An 18,014-nucleotide genomic window follows, 5' to 3' on the forward strand; every position below is an offset into this window, starting at 1 on the left:
AATGATTTCCTGAGCTACTTCAAAGTCAGTTCATTTCATAGGCGTGTGCTTTCGTTGCACAGATGCTCAGTGGCAAATACACATCCTGTCCAGAACTTATTGAAATTGCTGGAAATCAAAGCAACGGCCATCCAACTGGTATTTTTTAATCCCTACTCATTTTCCATCTCAGTGCATGTTAGCAATTCCCAGTGACGTTAGCTTTCATAACCTTCTGGGAAACGAAGAAACTCAGATTTATAATGTCACTAAAATATGTTGAACTGGTTTAATGATGCCGTCATAACCCAGGATGCAATTGGAGCTTAAAGAGCACCAGATGCACAACAAACAGCGCCTGTGCTGCTCAGGAAGCAATTATATTGTTTACCCATGAGGTAATCTAACAAGTTTAGTGTGCTTTGTGGGACAAAGCAGCACTTTCACAACAGCGCACCCTTAATACAAAAGATTTACTCCGAATCATGTCATTTAAATGATTTCATCCCAGAAAGTATTCATTCGATGACAGAAGCCTTTTCAGGAGCTCGTCTTCATGTTTTGCCACAGTGCCACCAAACATCAAGGGCGAGGAGGTGAATGCTACAGTGATGCTCGGTCAACCCGTGGAGCTGCACTGCCAGAGTGATGCAGTCCCCCCACCCACCCTGTCCTGGCTCAAAGATGGCCGCCCTCTCTTTAGGAAGCCTGGTCTGACTGTGTCAGCAGATGTTAGTCTGCTTAAGGTACAGTTCATCATACAACCATCATATAGCTAAAAGACAACTGGAAGGGCTAACTTTAATCTTAAGAGGTCCCTTTTAACGATGACCGTCTCTCCTGCTGTTAGTTGCATTTTTTCTTTGGCCAAAACTCTGTTCTCTGTCTACAAACTGGCAGATCAGCAGGGTGCATGTGCAGGACTCAGGCAGATATACCTGCGAAGCCACAAACATTGCTGGCAAAACAGAGAAGAACTATAACCTCAATGTGTGGGGTAAGTTGATCTTGTGTCACTGTCGTGCATTTGGACTGACCTGAAGAGATTTTTCAGTCTTTCTTGGACTGTTAGACAAAACAGAAACAAAAAGCTTTTTGTTAGTAGATTTTGATCTTTCTTTGCAGCCCATCATCACGATGATTTATGCATCGCTCATTTACTAGTACTAATGCATGCAGTGTGACTGCCTCCTTTTGGCGTCCCTTTGCTATTACAGTGTCTCCCAGTATCCGAGGCTCTGAGGAGGCGTCTCCTCTGACGGTAGTTGAAGGCAGTCTCATCACTCTTATGTGTGAGTCCAGTGGCATACCGCCTCCCAGTCTCACATGGACGAAGGATGGTAAGCCAGTTTCTGCTTTGATCAAACGTGGGGAGGCAGTGCGCATGCGCGGGTGGCGTGCTGGAACGCCTCACCTATCCTGTGTTTTGTTTATATTCCAGGTTCTGAAGTGAAATCTGACCAGCGGGTCAGGATTCTGTCAGGAGGTCGTCAGCTGCAGATCTCCAGCGCTGAGAAGACAGATGCTGCTTCTTACACCTGCACAGCCTCCAGTGCAGCTGGCACCGTCTCCAAGGAGTACAGCCTGCAGGTTTATGGTGTGTAAACACCACGAATTCATCCTTTTTTTTTTCAATTGCCTTTTTGCCTATAAAGGATACAGGCTGTACAGGTGTTGGTTAAATGTTGTCTCTATGGGGGAAAGAGTTAAGGTGATAAAAACAGTAAAAAGCTTCTCTTATCTCATCTTTTTAATGACACACCACTCACCCGCTTTTCTCACTTCAGTCCGTCCTTCCATCAGACGCACCGAAGGCGGCGCTGATGAGGTCACTGTGATAAAGGGAGGTGATGTGACGCTACAGTGTGATGCTGAAGGTGTGCCGCGACCTGCGGTCACGTGGCTGAAAGACGGACGGCCGATCACAGGCCAGCATGGTGCAAAGGTCCTGAACGAGGGGAGGCTATTGCAGATTAAAGATGCCAAAGTGTCAGACACGGGACGCTACACGTGCATCGCTGTTAACGTGGCGGGACAGGCTGACAGCAAGCATGACATCAGCGTCCACGGTATGAAACAGGAATTGCTTTCAGAGATTAAAGTTTTTTGTGTTTTCATAATGATCAAAGAAATCATCTTTGTGTCCATTTACCTCCTTTTCTCTCATCTTCAGTCCCACCAAGTATAATTGGGCAGGTGCAGTTTCCAGAAAATGTGAGTGTTGTCATGAGGAACCCAGTTGCTCTGATCTGCGAGGCCTCCGGCATCCCTCTTCCTACCATCTCCTGGTTGAAGGACGGTCAGCCAATTAAAACGACTAGTTCAGCGCGCATCCTTTCAGGTCTGTTCCTGTTTGACTTTTCGTGACTTTTCAAGCTCTTAGTCTTGATTTTTACTTCCCAGCTAGGTTTCAGAGGTTTCAACATTTGCAATGCACTGCCACTAATAATATTATGGAATGACTGCGACCACGGCCAAATGCAGACGCCGGTTCTGTGAAAAACCAGCAGAAAAACAATTAAATTGTGAAGCAAAAGAATGTTAATATTAATTTGAAAAGTTGGAAATGGAAACTGTAACAAAGTGTGAGTGAATCCTAATGACACTCATGTTGTCAAACCTGGAGTTGTTTCAGTAACATGTCATTATTTTTCACTTATTTTCTCATTAACTGTGGCAAAGCTACGCTGTTGGCTGTTGAGACTGACATTAGTCTGAAATATCATTAAACTCTGTCCTAAATGTTTGAACAGCTGTGGTTCTAAGAGTTCAGCTTCTCTGTGTTGATTGATTTCAGTGCTCAGAAAGGCTAATGTCATTTCAACACGTTTAAAAGCCTGTTTACGTGTTCTTGTCATGTTTTATTTCTGGGGAAAAAAAGTACTTTTCTTCTGACCTAGCTTTTAAAGACATTACACGTGGTTATAGAAACATAATAATAATGGACTTGTTTAACTTCTAGGTGGCCGCAGCCTGCGTCTGATGCATGCTGCAGCAGAGGATGCTGGGAGATACACTTGCATCGTGTCTAACAGCGCTGGGGAGGAGAGGAAGACCTTTGACCTTGACATCCTTGGTGAGAAAATAGAAAATTTATTGTATCATGTTTTGTTTTGTTTGTTTGTTTGTTTTTGTTTTTAGCTTTATGCCATAATATTGTCTAACTAAAGTGACTGTGCATTTACATATATTGTACCATGCTCGAAAAGGTGGAGGAGGTGGCTGAAGACAGGGAGGTGCAGATTATGGGTGCATGGATGGATGTTTATTTTCCACTTAATGATAAAATGGACTTTGATAGAAAATAATAACTATTTAACTGATTTTTCCGACAGTTCCCCCGAGCATTGTGGAGGAGGGAACTATGGTGGATACTAAAGTGAAGGAGAAACACAACATCACTCTCACTTGTGAAGCATCAGGTATTTGAGATAATCTGGTAATGAAATGTTTGGATCAATCCTTACTGTAAGTTCCAGTCAAGATAATCTCTGTGCTTTGGAACAATTTTCTTAAGCCCTTTTACAATTTCCCAGGTAATCCTGTACCTGAGATTAAATGGCTGAAGGATGGACAGCTGCTGGTGCCTGACGGGCATTACCAAATTCTGTCTCATGGCCGTTTCCTCCAAATCTCTGGAGCCCAAGTCGCAGACACTGGCAGGTACAGCTGCCTGGCCTCTAACAGTGCAGGAGACCGCAGGCGGCATTACAATCTTAATGTCCTGGGTACAAAGACAACTCTTTTTCCATTTTGGAGACTTTGAGTTCATTACACGTGGAATGAAATCATATTACTTATTTGTCTGTTTTTTCCCCTCTTTTCTTGACCAGTTTCTCCCACCATTGCTGGGTCAGGCCCTGACATTTCTGCAGAGGAGGTTACAGTAACCCTGAGCAGCCCCACCTCACTGGTGTGTGAAGTCCAGTCTTACCCTCCTGCTCTGATCATGTGGCTCAAAGATGGCACTCTGTTTGAATCCAGTCGCAACGTCAGAGTCCTTCCAGGTTTGCAATGACGTGCACAATGAAAATAAAGAAGCAATAAAGGGACAGAAGGAAAATGTGTTAGAATCTTTGAATCGTGACTCTGTGGCTGTTACAGGTGGGCGAACGCTGCAGATTCTCAATGCTAAACAAGAGGATGCTGGGAGGTATACCTGCGTGGCCACTAATGAGGCTGGAGAGACACTGAAGCACTATGAGGTCAAGGTTTATGGTGAGACCCCTTCAGCTTTGGGAGCATGCCGCAGCATAAAATGTTTTATGTGTGTTCAGTTCTAGCATAATCTATTGCACATGCTTTCTTGTACAAGTAAATATAATTTACAGCTCCTTGTCAGAAGTTTACATCCACTCATCATGGACATAAATGTCATGGTAATTTGGGGTTTCAGTGATTTATTAGAACTGTTCATTTTTCCAGGGAACCATGATTATAAAGCACACATCTTTATTGACTTTAAAAAAAACAAGAACAGAGTGCACAAGTTTGAAATTATGTTGGATTGTCTCTCACCCACATGGGGTCAAAAGTGCTGCTGAATCTTCTACAATGTCTTTTAACTTGACAGGATCGATTTAATTTCTCATTAGTGGTCATGATTGACTACAACTGGTCGTTCTCAGCATAAAAAGGATTTGTATGACAGTAATCACTGGATTGGCCATTGCTCAGAACAATGGGAAAGTCCAAGGAACTCAGTGAAGGTTCAAGAAGGAGAATTGTAGAGTTATACGAGTTGTGAAAGATTTCTAAACAACTGCAAATCCCAAGATCATCAGTTCTAACAACTGTATGTAAATACAACTCATTTGGATGTGTCACCACTTTGCCACGGTCTGGAAGAAGATGCAAACTGTTACCCTCAGATCAGGAACAACGGAGGAAAACTAGGCTCAAGTCTGGTATGAAATGGGGTTTTTTCCACAACGATGCCTCTTGTACATCGTCTTATTATCTTTTGGGAGACGCCTGCGTCACTTTCCGGTCAAAAAAAAGTTGCTGGTTGAATAAAAGTAACTTTAAGTCAAAATTTGCCAGGAGTATGAATAATTATAGGCTTCACTGTATATATTAGAGCCTGCATGTATCCAAAATAAATAAAACTTGTGCCCCTCATTCTTGTTTTTGAAGGGCAGTAAAGATGTATACTGTACAATCCTTCCATCTTGGACAAAAGAAATCATTAGAAGAGATTCATATCAATGATGAGTGGATGTAAACGTCTGACCACAACTGTAAATTACTGATAAGAATTACCAGTAATCAGATTTACATTAAACATATTTTAACTTGTTTTTGTCTCCAGTTCCTCCACAGATTAATAAGAATGACATTCCCGGGGAAGGACTGGCCCCTAAAGAGGTCAAAATCAAGGTTAACAGCACCCTGACTTTGGAGTGTGTTGCTCAGGCCTTTCCTACCCCCGCACTGCAGTGGTATAAAGATGGACAGGTAACGTCTGGGATATTTTCACAGTTTTTTAAAGCTGTGGGATTAAAGGCTTGAAAAAAAGTTTTTTCTCTGCACAGATCCTGCAGTCAGATGACCACGTGTCCATTACAGCCAACGGGCGGATCGTTCAGATCAAACATGCTCAGGTGTCAGACACTGGCCGCTACACCTGTGTAGCCACTAATATAGCTGGAGAGGATGAGAAGGACTTTGATGTAAATATACAAGGTGAACTGGGTTGACTAATGCAGATGTGTGCACTGCAACTATTATTTAATAAAGACACTACATAAATGCACAACCATGCGCCTGATGGCGTTTCCTCCTGTTAGTAATGTAATGCGTGAAGTAAGGTTTTAACGTCTGTCCTCTTTTTCCCCGCTGCTCAGTTCCACCTAATTTTAACAGGCCTGGTGCAGATGGTGATACCACGTCTTCCTCAGGCTTTGGAGTTGATGCACGAGACGTGATACTCAACAATCCCATCTCCCTGTACTGTGAGACCAACGCCGTCCCCCCTCCGACCCTCACTTGGTACAAAGACGGACATCTGCTGACATCGAATGACAAAGTTCTGATCCTGCCAGGTGAGACAGATGACGAAAACTGTAAGGAAGAGATGAAATGTGAAGGATATTTAGTCCATACACATTTTCTACTGCTTTAATCTCAGGTGGGCGAGTGCTACAGATTCCCAGGGCCCAGATTGAGGACTCAGGCAGGTACACATGTGTGGCTGTCAATGAAGCAGGAGAGGACTCCATCCAGTATGATGTTAGAGTGCTATGTGAGTAAAAACACCCTTATTTCCTGTGGGACAAGTATCGATCAGTTTAGCAGAGAACGGTTCACATGCATGTATGTGTTCTGCACTAGTACCTCCGACCATACGCGGAACAGACAGCGACCTGCCTGATGAAGTCACAGTGCTGGTCAATAAAACTGCCCAACTGGAGTGTCACGTGGAGGGAACCCCGGCCCCCAAAATTAGCTGGTTTAAGCACAACCAGCCAATCACCTCCAACAGCTTGCACAGAATTCTGTCCAATGGGAGAGCGCTTCAGGTAACAACCAGGAAACACAGACTGATTAAATTTGTATTTTTAAACCTCCCATACCCCACACAAGGTACGATGTCTTGACAACAATGAAAATAACTGTAATTGTTCTTTTTACTTCTTTTACTTGTTTATGTAAACATGTCAGTATCAATGCACCTCGGGTAATATTTACAACATTTTTTCTCCATCAGATATTGACGGCTCAGGTATCGGACACAGGGCGTTATGTGTGTGCAGCTGAAAATGTGGCTGGAAGTGCAGAAAAAACATTTAATCTCAATGTTCATGGTGAGTTACTCCCTTTTCCTTTTCAGCTTAAATGTGTCACAACCAGTGTTGGTCAAGTTACTTGAAAAAAGTAATCAGTAACTAATTACTGATTACTTCCCCCAAAAAGTAATCCTGTTACTTTGCTGATTACTTATTTTCAAAAGTAATTAATTACTTAGTTACTTTTTAAAAACACGATTTACAACCTGAAGAGGTGATAAAGCGATAGATCTTTCAGCCCAATTCTACTTTTTCTGCATAATCCATCATACAAAATGTAATCAGATGGAAAAGTCTCTTTTTAAAACTTGTTTTATTAGTTTTAATCTTTTAACTTTATGCATCAAGCAAACATTTAATTATATGCAACATTCTCTGACGGGAAGAAATTAGTTTAACATTTAAACCTATTTTCTGCACATCCCAGCTCATAAAATAAAATATTTTTTGTGTTTACACTCAGTCTTTCAAATAGATGCAAGTAAAACACAGCAGAAAATAAATAAAGTCAAAGACTCAGCGGTCCTGTTGCTCTATTTTCACCTGTAAAGCAGGAGTGAGGTAGGCGGAGGTTTACCCTGGTGCAGGTGTGCAGCGGTCAGTGGAAGAATCTGTGAGTTTCTCTGTGAGTTTCCCATTACGTCGTAGCTACTCGGTGCTTGTTGGAAGTTTAGGGGTTTTTTTCGCTGTAAAAAGAAGTTTTCTTCCCACGCACAGCGGACACTAATGTTTTTGTCACTTTGTATGGAATCAAACTCAAAGTAAGGTCAGTACTTCCACGCTTTAAACGCTGCACGCTCATACTCTCTCCCGCACTCGATATATGATCCATTGTTGATCTGCACACAGCTGTTGTCACAAATGTCGCACTCGCTTACGTCACTGTCATGAGACATTCTCGCAAAAAAAATCACGGTTTTAGTAACGCAGTAACGCAGCGTTCCTACGGGAAAGTAACGGTAATCTAATTACCGTTTTTGCAATAGTAATCCCTTACTTTACTCGTTACTTGAAAAAAGTAATCGGATTACAGTACATTTGTTTATGTTCTGCCCATCTCTGGTCACAACATGAACAAATGTAGTAAAATACTTTTCCCTCATGTGATCACAGCAAATTAAATATTTTTGTCTTCTGCCTGCTTTATTGAACGTTCCTCGTCTTTTTTCGTTAAGTGCCTCCCACCATTATCGGCCCGAGTTCTGAGAATGTGACGGTGGTTGTGAACAACTTTGTGGCTCTCTCCTGTGAAGCTACTGGCTTCCCTCCTCCAACACTGGGCTGGCTCAATGGCAGGGGCCCAATTCAAGCTAACACCAATGCACTCATCATGCCAGGTACTGTGAAGGAGTTACTTTCACCTATAGACTCACGATATCAAAAATACCTTTATGCAGACGATAAAATTACATGAAAATCACTGTTTCTCTGTGTCTGCGTGTGCCTGCAGGTGGACGCACTTTACAAATCCTGAAAGCAAAAGTGTCCGACGGAGGAAAGTACAGCTGTGTGGCCCTGAACGCAGCAGGAGAGGCTCACAAACACATCTACCTCACTGTTTTCGGTCAGATTGTTTCTGCAATGGTTTTATTGCACAGTGTAGCTCCGTGTGTTGTCTTCAATTGATGCTGATTTACCTCCTCCCCCGCAGTTCCTCCCAGCATCCGAGACAATAGCGGGGACTCTCCTGTGGTGGTGAATGTGCTTGTTGGGAAATCTGTAACTCTGGAGTGTGAATCCAATGCTGTGCCTCCTCCCGTCATCACTTGGTATAAGAACGGCAGAGTGGTGACAGAATCAGCCAACCTGCGTGTTTTGGCTGAGGGACAGATCCTCGAGATCAAAGGTTCAGAGGTGAGAGACGAATGGAAACCAGCGATGATGTGTCGTGTCCCTCTGCTGGATTAAAAGCACCTAACCAAAGTGTTGAATTAACTATTTATATGTTTTTTATCTGTTTTGCATCTGTCTGTATTTTTCAGGTGTCTGATACAGGACAGTACGTTTGCATGGCCACCAATGTTGCCGGGCAAGTGGACAAGCACTTCCACTTGAACATCTATGGTAGTCTTTCCTAAATATTTACATTTTTACAAATCTGAAAATGCACCAGGAACCTATTTCAACCAGTGTCCACCTGCAGAATATTATTAAAGATATGTCTTTAAATTTCTTCTTTCTCCAGTACCTCCCAGTATCGATGGCCCAGCAGAGGAGACAGTTGTGGAAACCATCAGTAATCAGGTCATCTTTAACTGTGACGCGAGTGGAATCCCTCCACCCACGCTCACTTGGCTGAAAAACGGGCGCACCATAGGTAAACCTGTGTGCAGGTTTAACTGAACCACAAAAAAGATTTTTCATCTGTTAATGTTGTCCTTTTTTTATTAAAAAAACACACGAACTTCATATTTCCTTTAGAGAACTCAGAGTCTTTGGAGATGCACATCTTCTCAGGGGGCAGCAAACTGCAGATCGCACGCTCGCAGCTCTCTGACAGCGGCACTTACACATGTGTGGCCTCCAACGTGGAGGGCAAGGCCTACAAGAGGTACCGCCTAACCATACAAGGTAGATGGACATCTTTATCTTTAAAACCCTGCTAATGCCTTTCTAGATACACTATATTGCCAAACATATTCGCTCATCTGCCTTTATCAATATGACCTTGAGCTGCATCCCATTCTTAATCCACTGGGTTTAATATGACATTTGCTCACTCTTTGCAGCTATGTTACACACAGCTATGCTAACCCGGGTAATTTGCTCTTAGTTCCTCCCAGTATCTCTGGATCAGAGCTACCCAGTGAGATGGGAGTCCTGCTAAATCAAACCATTCAGTTGGTCTGTCAAGCTCAGGGAACCCCAACTCCGACCATCCAGTGGCTGAAGGACGGGGAAGCCATCAACAGTACGGGAAGCAAGGGGCTCAGGTAAAGAATAGCACAATGTGCAATACACACAAAAATACATATACAAGACATATATTTTACAAATATATGTATGTATGCTCAGGATCAGTGGAAATGGCAGCAAACTCACTGTACTACGAGCTCAGACTGCTGACGGCGGCAAGTACACCTGCGTGGCCACCAACGCTGCAGGAGAAGAGGACAGGATATTTAATCTGAACGTGTATGGTGGGTTCAACTCAGGATTCAAACGTAACGCATATCTTTGGCGCAAATATTCTTTTATATAACGGATCCTGCCTCCCGTCTCCCAGTGCCGCCTGTGATCGTAGGCAACAGTGCGGCTGCTGAGGAGCTCGCAGCAGTTCTGGACAGTTCTGTGAGCATCGAGTGCGTCGCAACAGGCTCTCCCCTGCCTCAGCTAAACTGGCTGAGGAACGGCCTGCCTCTGCCAGTCTCCTCACACATACGTCTCCTCTCTGCTGGGCAAGTGCTTCGGTACGTCAGCAGACAGTGCGCGGAGGATGAATTTCTTTCTTTTGAAATATGCAAATGTATTAGTCTGAAACATTCTTATCTCGACTCTGGCTTTAAAATCTCCCAAATCATCAAAACAATGTCGTCATTGAAGATTGAAAAGGTTTGAAAAATGGGGGATTGGTTTAAATAGGAAACCTCTTAAATTTACACATCGTACAAATTTCCTGTCAGGGTGGCGCGCACCCAGGTGTCTGATGGTGGACGATATACCTGCGTTGCATCAAACAGGGCAGGAGTGGACAACAAACATTATAACCTGCAGGTGCACGGTGAGTCTGAAAACTTGCTACGTCAGCAAGAAACTGCAAGCGGCCGCATGTTCTAGAGTTGTATAGCTTTCATGTTTATTCATACTTTTCAGATATCCTCCAGGCAAACTGAGAAACAAAGGCTAACGAGTTGTTAAATTACCCTCCTCAGTCCCTCCCGGTCTGGATGGAGCAGGGAGCACAGAGGATGTGACTGTGGTCGCAGGAAACTTGGCTTCTCTGCTGTGTATTGCTGATGGGACCCCAACGCCCACCGTTTCCTGGCTCAAAGACGGAGCGACTCTAGTCCCCGACCGCCACGTCGTTCTCCTAAACTCGAACACCAACCTTCGTATTAGACGGGCTCAGGTTGGCGACACGGGACGCTACACCTGCGTGGCTAACAACACTGCTGGTGAAGCGAGCCGTCACTTCAACCTGAAAGTTATGGGTGAGTGCAGTCAGACTGTAGCTCTCCATTATCCAGCTTCAGCTGCTGATGCATGGACGACTAAAGAAACGTTACTTGTACTTTCTAAGATCCTCCGCGCATCGAGGGCTCTGGTGTACCTGCAGAAGTGTCTGTGGTGGTTAATAATGTCCTGGAGCTCCACTGTGAGGCCACGGGTATACCTACGCCCTCTCTGACCTGGCTCAAGGATGGACGCCCGCTCCCACAGACAGACAGCCTGCGCCTCCTCCAGGGAGGAAAGGTGCTCCGTGTGGCCTCAGCACAGGTCAGAGACTCGGGACTGTTAAAGTGAAATTTTGTTGCTCATACAGCATCGTGTGATTTTTATATAAACACTCACTGGAAACTTTATTAGTACACCTTGCTAGATGTTTGCATCCCTTCTGCCTTAATAATTCTTCATAAATTCAACAAGGTGATGGAATTATTCCTCAGATTTTGGTCCATGTTGACATGATAGCGTCGTGCAGTTGCTACACATTTGTCAGATGATCCATGATGTAGTTCTCTCTCCAGACCATCTGGCACTTCTCCTTTGCCCCGATGCTCAATGGATATTTTCTCTTTTTCTGACCATTCTCTGTAAACCGTAGACATGGTTGTGTGGAAAAATCCCAGTATTCCCTAATCTGATGCTCAGTTTGAGCTTGACTGCGGCTAAATGCACTGTGCAGCCATGTGATTGGCTAACTAGATATCTGCATTAAATACCAGTTGAACAGGTGTGTCTAAAAGAGGCCAGAGAGTGTACATGAATGGTTTTTGTGTGTTTTTTTCCACTGTTCTCACACTTTTGATGCTCAGCTGGAGGACACAGGCAGATACACCTGCTTAGCAAACAGTCCAGCGGGAGATGATGACAAGGACTTCCTAGTTCGAGTGCATGGTGGGTAACATAGACGTTTAGCGCAAATTGCAATATGCAAACTGTTTAAATTTATGGAAATTTCAATTAAATTGGTTCCATTACAAATACAAAAGGGAAGTTACAGTGTTGCAGTTATTGAATTGCTTAGAAATGTTTCTCGTTGTCATGCACATGTGTGCACAGTTTGATTGATCGTGGGCTACAGACGGTTAGAGCTCTTTTGTCTGCCTTTTCAGTTCCTCCTAACATTGTGGGAGAGAGTACACCTCGGGATGTTTCAGTGCTGCAGAACAGACAGGTGACCTTAGAGTGCAAGTCTGATGCTGTTCCACCTCCAACGCTGACCTGGCTCAAAGATGGCCAACAACTGCAGGTCAGAAGTCAAACAAAAGAAGAATAGCAACACGATGATACCTGGTGAGGTAAATAACCTTATCTGCCCCGTTGTGCAGGCCTCTGCTCGTGTGCGTGTTCTGTCTGGTGGCCGCTACTTGCAGATCAACATGGCAGAGCTCAGCGACAGAGCTCAGTACACCTGCGTGGCTAGTAACATCGCTGGCCAGACCACGCGCAAGTTTAACCTGACTGTCAATGGTACGCTTATGTATTTATAGAAATAAATTCCTCCTTATGGAGTTATGGAGTTAAGTAAAGTTCAAAAACCAGTAACACCTGTCCCTTCAGTGGCCCCAGTTATCAAGGACGGACCCCAGTCAGTGTCGGTGCACGTCAACAAGCCAGCGGTGCTTGAATGTGTAGTGAGTGGAGTCCCACCACCTCAGGTCACCTGGAGGAAACATGGAGCAATATTGGCAGGAAACAATCCCAGGTAGGTTCCTCGTCTCAAACTTTTATCATAGTTCTTCAACCTTCACAGAGATATTTCACATTGGCAGATTCAGGGTTTCACTCATGTTGTGAACACGTGTGCAGGTACACGTTTGCAGAGGATGGGTCTTTGCGCATCAACTCCACTCAGGTGACAGACACCGGTCGCTACCTGTGTATGGCAACCAATCAGGCTGGAACTCAACGCAAGAGAGTGGATCTGCAAGTATATGGTGGGTGGCAAACAGTGTTGGGGAGTAACGGAATACATGTACCGCCGAGTAACTGTATTCTGTTACAGTTACCGTTTTAAGTGGTATTCAGAATACAGTTACTTTGTTGAAAGTAAGGCTATGAACTCTAGATTTTGGGTGTCCACGCCGGTGGCAACCAAACAAAACGCGCATTAAGAGGCTCTCATGTCTGTGTCTCAATCTCGCGGCCCATGTCACCTCGACTTGCGGCCACATAATGACGTAAAGAAATATTAAAAAAAATTATTCACAAAAATGATTTAATATGAAGGCAACAGGCAGAGTGTTGCAGGCATCGCTCTAAAGAATGTAGCCTCATGGGTAGTGTAGTCCGTGCCGCAGGGAGAATGGACTGCCATACCCGTGATGTGTCTGTGAGCGAGGGAGGGAGAAAAGGAGTCGAAAAGTACGAGATGTCACCGAGCAGAAACGGGAGATGGAAATATATATATATATATATATATATATATATATATATCTATATCGATCCTTGTTAATGATCTCACTGAGGGGGTTCAGGCCTATGCAGAACAGCAGTGGGGACAGAGCATCTCCTTGGTAGATCCCGCACTTGATGGTGACTTGTGTTATGGGCTTGGAGTTGGCCTCTAGTGTTGTACGCCACATCCCCATTGAGTTCCTGATGAAGGCTCTTAGGGTCCCATTGATCTTGTACAATTCTAGGCATTCCAGTATCCAGCTGTGGGGCACTGAGTCATAGGCCTTCTTGTAATCAATCCAGGCAGTGCACAGGTTGGTCAGTCTGGTCTTGCAGTCTCGGCTGATTGTTCTGTCTACCAGTAGCTGGTGTTTTGCGCCTCTGGTATTCTTGCCAATTCCTTTCTGTGTCCCGCTCATGTATTGACCCATGTGCCTGTTCATCTTAGCCGATATGATGCCTGACAGGAGCTTCCATGTAGTACTGAGGCAGGTTATTGGTCGGTAGTTGGAGGGGACCGGTCCCTTCTTGGGGTCCTTGGGGATCAGGACCGTCCGGCCTTCAGTTAGCCATTACGGGTGTCTCTCGTTAACTAGCAGCTGGTTCATTTGTGCTGCCAGACGCTCGTGGAGTGCAGTCAGCTTCTTCAGCCAGTAGGCATGTATATATATATTAGGGGTGCAACGATATTCGTATCGATATTGAACCGTTCGGTACGCATATGTATCGAACAATACAACATTTGTAATTTATTTTATCAACTTTCCTTCTGACGATGCTGTCTGTGTGGAGCGCTCAGTGAATCTGCGTTCGACTACTCCGCCTAGGCTGCACTGTCGAGCGCAGATCCACTGAGCGCTCAACACAGACAGCATCGTCAGGAGGAAGAGCGCAGGGCAAGCTAGCGAGACAGAAGTTAAGCTCTCCTTGCAACATGGACCTCCCCCACCCTCATTCAGATCTGGCGTTTGGAATTATTTTGGTTTTCATGTGACGTATGACCCTGAAGGTAAGCGAGTCATGGACTAAAGTAAAACAGTATGTTGGATGTGCCACGCAATGCTCAATTACATTGGTGTGAACTAGTGTGTTAGCGCAGTTAGCTCGTTAACGTGTTGGCCGTCTAGCCCCATGCACGGGGCGATCGGCGGTAGCTCGTTAACGGAGATTTGCCGTGTTGTGGCGTTAAGGTCATTTCAACGAGATTAACCTGAAAGCACTAGTGGGAACACAACGAATATGACTGCAAAGACAAAAACAACAAGCATGCTACTAACTTTAGCCGAGTCATTTAGACAACTGTTTAATATGCTGCTGAGAATATAGCCCAGAAGAAGCGGATAGTATAGCTTTTATTTTGGAAAGAGACATTTCTCTGTAATAAACTCTCTTTTCCAAAGATGAGTGATTCCTCAATCAGATACAGGGCTTGCAATATCGCTAGCCCGACGTCCCGGAGCTAGCGATTTTTTCAGTCGGGCTACAAAAATCTCTCTGCCCTGCCCGTCGGGCTATTGTAGGAAAAATATATGTCAATGCTTTTGCATTCTTTCAGAAATGTAGCTGGGTAATTATGTCATTGGCATCGGTGAGCCACTGTCAATATGTGACATATTGAAATCGCGTTTGAATTTGCGCTTGTTTTTTTGCTTTCACTTTGCAATGACAGCACTGATCTGTGAGTGATGATAATTTGTGCACCAATTCCTCTGACATCGTCTTATTAATCGTTAGCTTACTATGCAAACATGACAAGTGAAATCTCCCGCAGCTTAAACATGTGAGAGGTTGATCGCGCAGAGAATCGCTGAGCTTATGTGAGTGTGTGTGTAAAAGCAGCAGGATTTATATTTGACTACGATGACCTTCACAGACAGATATATATTTTAGTTCTGCTGAGCCAAATAAGACAGGTCGGGGTGAAGAAGTGACAGCCAAAGAAAAGCTTACCACAAAACGGAGAAGTTATGACAAATCAGACTATAAGGCAAAAAGAAAGTGCAGCTTTATGGTTTCATGGACAAAAGAATTTCTGTGGCTGCAATATGACGAGCTAAATAACCAGGGCTGCACATAAGTGGTCCGCAGGTGCGCATTCGCTGTCAAAATAAAAAACACGCACAAGGGTTAGGGTTAAATTTAAAAACTGTACTTTTGAGTTAAAATATATATTTATAATCTTAATAAATGACAAATTAAAAAGGCATGAACATTTTTTTGTATCGAAAAAATATCAAACCGTGACACCAAAGTATCGAACCGAACCGTGAATTTTGTGTATCGTTGCACCCCTAGTTGGTACGGAGAGTAACCTTCAGTAAAAGTAATAATTCACACAGCAATAGTTCATTCATGTAGTTGTAAAAAGCCTGACAGTATATTAAGTAATCCAAAGTATTCAGAATACGTTACTCTCATTGAGTAACGTAACGGATTACGTTACAAAATACATGTTGGGCCATGTAATCTGTAATCTGTAGTGGGATACATTTTAAAAGTAACCTTCCCAACACTGGTGGCAAATATGTACCATAGATGTATTCAAATGACAGTTACTTTACTACTGCTTCCTGTCTTTTAGTGCCTCCTTCCATTGCTGATGGTCGCACCAATGTCACAGTTATAGTCAACGTTCAGACCACTCTGTCTTGTGAGGCTACAGGCATACCCAAACCCACTGTCAGCTGGAGGAAAAATGGCCGACTTATAAACACAGACCAGAACATATACAGGTCGGAGTTTTCTCCTTCTCTTTCCTAGTGAAATATATTCAAATTTGTCTCAGAAAAAAACAAAACCGGCTCACTTTAAGTGTATAGAAATACTAACGCCATCTCTTAATCGTTTCCAGATTACTGTCATCGGGCTCACTGGTAGTTATAGCGCCCACAGTGGAGGACACGGCTGTGTACCAGTGCGCTGCCTCTAACGAGGCAGGTGAAGACACCAGATCCATCAACCTGACTGTGAACGGTGGGTAACACAACAGTTATTTACAGATTCCTTTTGTTTTGTGTTAATTAAGTTAATTTTCTTTCTAATAAGTAATGGATCGTTCATCTGTGCGAGTTTATTCTACATTGTGGATTTTCATATTGCATCTGTTCCTCTAGTTCCTCCGTCAATAGCAGATGAACTCACAGAGTTAGTTGTGACCAGGCTGTCCCCGGTGGTCATTCCGTGCACTGCGTCTGGCATCCCGGAGCCCACAATCCACTGGAGCAAAGCTGGCATGAAGCTGCCCATAGAGGGTCTGGGATATAGCATCCTGGCAACAGGTATGTTTTAAATATACCCACTGCTGATGAACTCACCAAACCAAAGTGTCAGTGAAGGTTCTCTGTCATCTAGGTCATCGTAGTCTAAGGAGCTCGGACAGAAAAGCGTCTGGACTACTTTAAGTTTCTTGAAGACGTTTCACCTTCTTCAGTTCTGAGAGCAACTGGTGGAGTCCCAGATTTTAAGACCAAAGGGAGTGTCCCCAGGAGGGTCCTGGACCCCCTATTGATCCTTTGCCTAATCACATGAGTCATAGTGTAAAAACGGGTGTGGGTCACAATCAGCCAATGTTTGGGTGAACCCATTGTGAGACCTAGCTCCATTCTATCGTGTGATTTACTGAGACAAGACAGCTCCTTGAAAAAACAGAACGAGCTCACTCACTCAGATTTTGCGCTCTGCCTCACCGCCACATATTTTAATTACAACAAGGATTTTACAGACAAAACATGGCTGTGCAGTGGGCTCCCTGGTGTCACCTATTGTAGCCAAACTTAACATGGAGGAAGTGGGGAAAAAGTCTCCCATACAGGTATGTTGATGACACCTGGGTCAAAATCTAAATCCAGGAAGTAGAATCCTTCACTGCTCACATCAGCTCAGTGGATAAAAACATAAAGTTCACCTGTGAAGACACAAAGATGGCAGTTTGCCATTCCTGGACTGTGCCGTGGGCTTTGAAGGGAATGGAAACCTCAACATTGAAGTTTACCAGAAGCCCACACACATGGACCAGTACCTCCACCCTCTGGAACACAGACTTGGAGTGATCAGGATCCTACATCACTGGGCAGAACATGTTCCCCTTTAGCCAGAAGGGAAACAAAAGGAACACACGCATGTAAAGAAAGCTCTTAAAACATGTGATTATTTCCTCAAGTCAGCAAAGATGCACAGAAAAGGTCAGAAGCTTAAATAAGTCCAGACGCTTTTCCCCCCCGAGCTCCTTAGATCACCGAACCGAAGTTTGATTAAAACGTAAAATTCCCTTTTTAATGGCCTTAAATTTGACTACAAATACAACAAAAAGTAAGACAAGCGTCTCCTAAAGGGCACATGTCAGGTTACTTTGTGTGTATTTTAGCTGTAGATAAGATGTCGAGGAGGATTTTGATGCCTGTCTTTAAATATTTTATCTGCTGTTCGTGTCGATCTGCATTCAGGTCCGATAGAGATCACCTCAGCCGAGCTAGCTCATGCTGGACGCTACTCATGTACAGCTCAGAATGCTGCAGGCTCCACCCACCGCCACGTGCAGCTCACAGTCCAGGGTAAAAAACGAATTCTTCAGGGTTCACCGCTTAAATCATTTTTATTTTAGAGCTCTTGATTCTGATTGAGAGGCTTGTTTTTTTTTGTTTTATTTGGAGGTTTATTCTTTTGTTCTTGATCATCACTACTTTCCAA

At 44.0% G+C, this 18,014-nt stretch overlaps 1 protein-coding gene across 2 annotated transcripts in view; it reads left to right on the top strand.

Moving 5' to 3' along the window:
• The window catches only part of hmcn1 (hemicentin 1), an 89,938-nt gene that overhangs the window by 60,445 nt on the left and 11,479 nt on the right, over positions 1-18,014 (top strand). For both annotated transcript variants that reach the window (XM_085386199.1, XM_085386201.1), the window contains exons 41-78: positions 550-725; positions 880-976; positions 1,197-1,319; positions 1,421-1,576; positions 1,767-2,048; positions 2,153-2,320; positions 2,942-3,055; positions 3,315-3,401; positions 3,516-3,707; positions 3,813-3,986; positions 4,084-4,197; positions 5,291-5,436; positions 5,514-5,664; positions 5,826-6,023; positions 6,110-6,223; positions 6,313-6,500; positions 6,689-6,785; positions 7,943-8,104; positions 8,218-8,331; positions 8,419-8,621; positions 8,750-8,831; positions 8,953-9,084; positions 9,189-9,338; positions 9,541-9,700; positions 9,783-9,907; positions 9,994-10,177; positions 10,391-10,488; positions 10,640-10,918; positions 11,008-11,204; positions 11,744-11,825; positions 12,044-12,180; positions 12,260-12,401; positions 12,492-12,636; positions 12,741-12,868; positions 15,910-16,060; positions 16,180-16,301; positions 16,442-16,606; positions 17,771-17,878. In XM_085386199.1, the coding sequence (XP_085242325.1) occupies positions 550-725; positions 880-976; positions 1,197-1,319; positions 1,421-1,576; positions 1,767-2,048; positions 2,153-2,320; positions 2,942-3,055; positions 3,315-3,401; positions 3,516-3,707; positions 3,813-3,986; positions 4,084-4,197; positions 5,291-5,436; positions 5,514-5,664; positions 5,826-6,023; positions 6,110-6,223; positions 6,313-6,500; positions 6,689-6,785; positions 7,943-8,104; positions 8,218-8,331; positions 8,419-8,621; positions 8,750-8,831; positions 8,953-9,084; positions 9,189-9,338; positions 9,541-9,700; positions 9,783-9,907; positions 9,994-10,177; positions 10,391-10,488; positions 10,640-10,918; positions 11,008-11,204; positions 11,744-11,825; positions 12,044-12,180; positions 12,260-12,401; positions 12,492-12,636; positions 12,741-12,868; positions 15,910-16,060; positions 16,180-16,301; positions 16,442-16,606; positions 17,771-17,878 (5,643 nt within the window). The remainder of the gene's footprint in view (positions 1-549; positions 726-879; positions 977-1,196; positions 1,320-1,420; positions 1,577-1,766; positions 2,049-2,152; positions 2,321-2,941; positions 3,056-3,314; positions 3,402-3,515; positions 3,708-3,812; positions 3,987-4,083; positions 4,198-5,290; positions 5,437-5,513; positions 5,665-5,825; positions 6,024-6,109; positions 6,224-6,312; positions 6,501-6,688; positions 6,786-7,942; positions 8,105-8,217; positions 8,332-8,418; positions 8,622-8,749; positions 8,832-8,952; positions 9,085-9,188; positions 9,339-9,540; positions 9,701-9,782; positions 9,908-9,993; positions 10,178-10,390; positions 10,489-10,639; positions 10,919-11,007; positions 11,205-11,743; positions 11,826-12,043; positions 12,181-12,259; positions 12,402-12,491; positions 12,637-12,740; positions 12,869-15,909; positions 16,061-16,179; positions 16,302-16,441; positions 16,607-17,770; positions 17,879-18,014) is intronic.

This window comes from Rhamphochromis longiceps, linkage group LG17 (genome assembly GCF_057381845.1).
Source record: "Rhamphochromis longiceps isolate RC_006_pf linkage group LG17, R_longiceps_female_GT1.1, whole genome shotgun sequence".
NCBI classification, from domain to species: Eukaryota; Metazoa; Chordata; class Actinopteri; order Cichliformes; family Cichlidae; genus Rhamphochromis; species Rhamphochromis longiceps.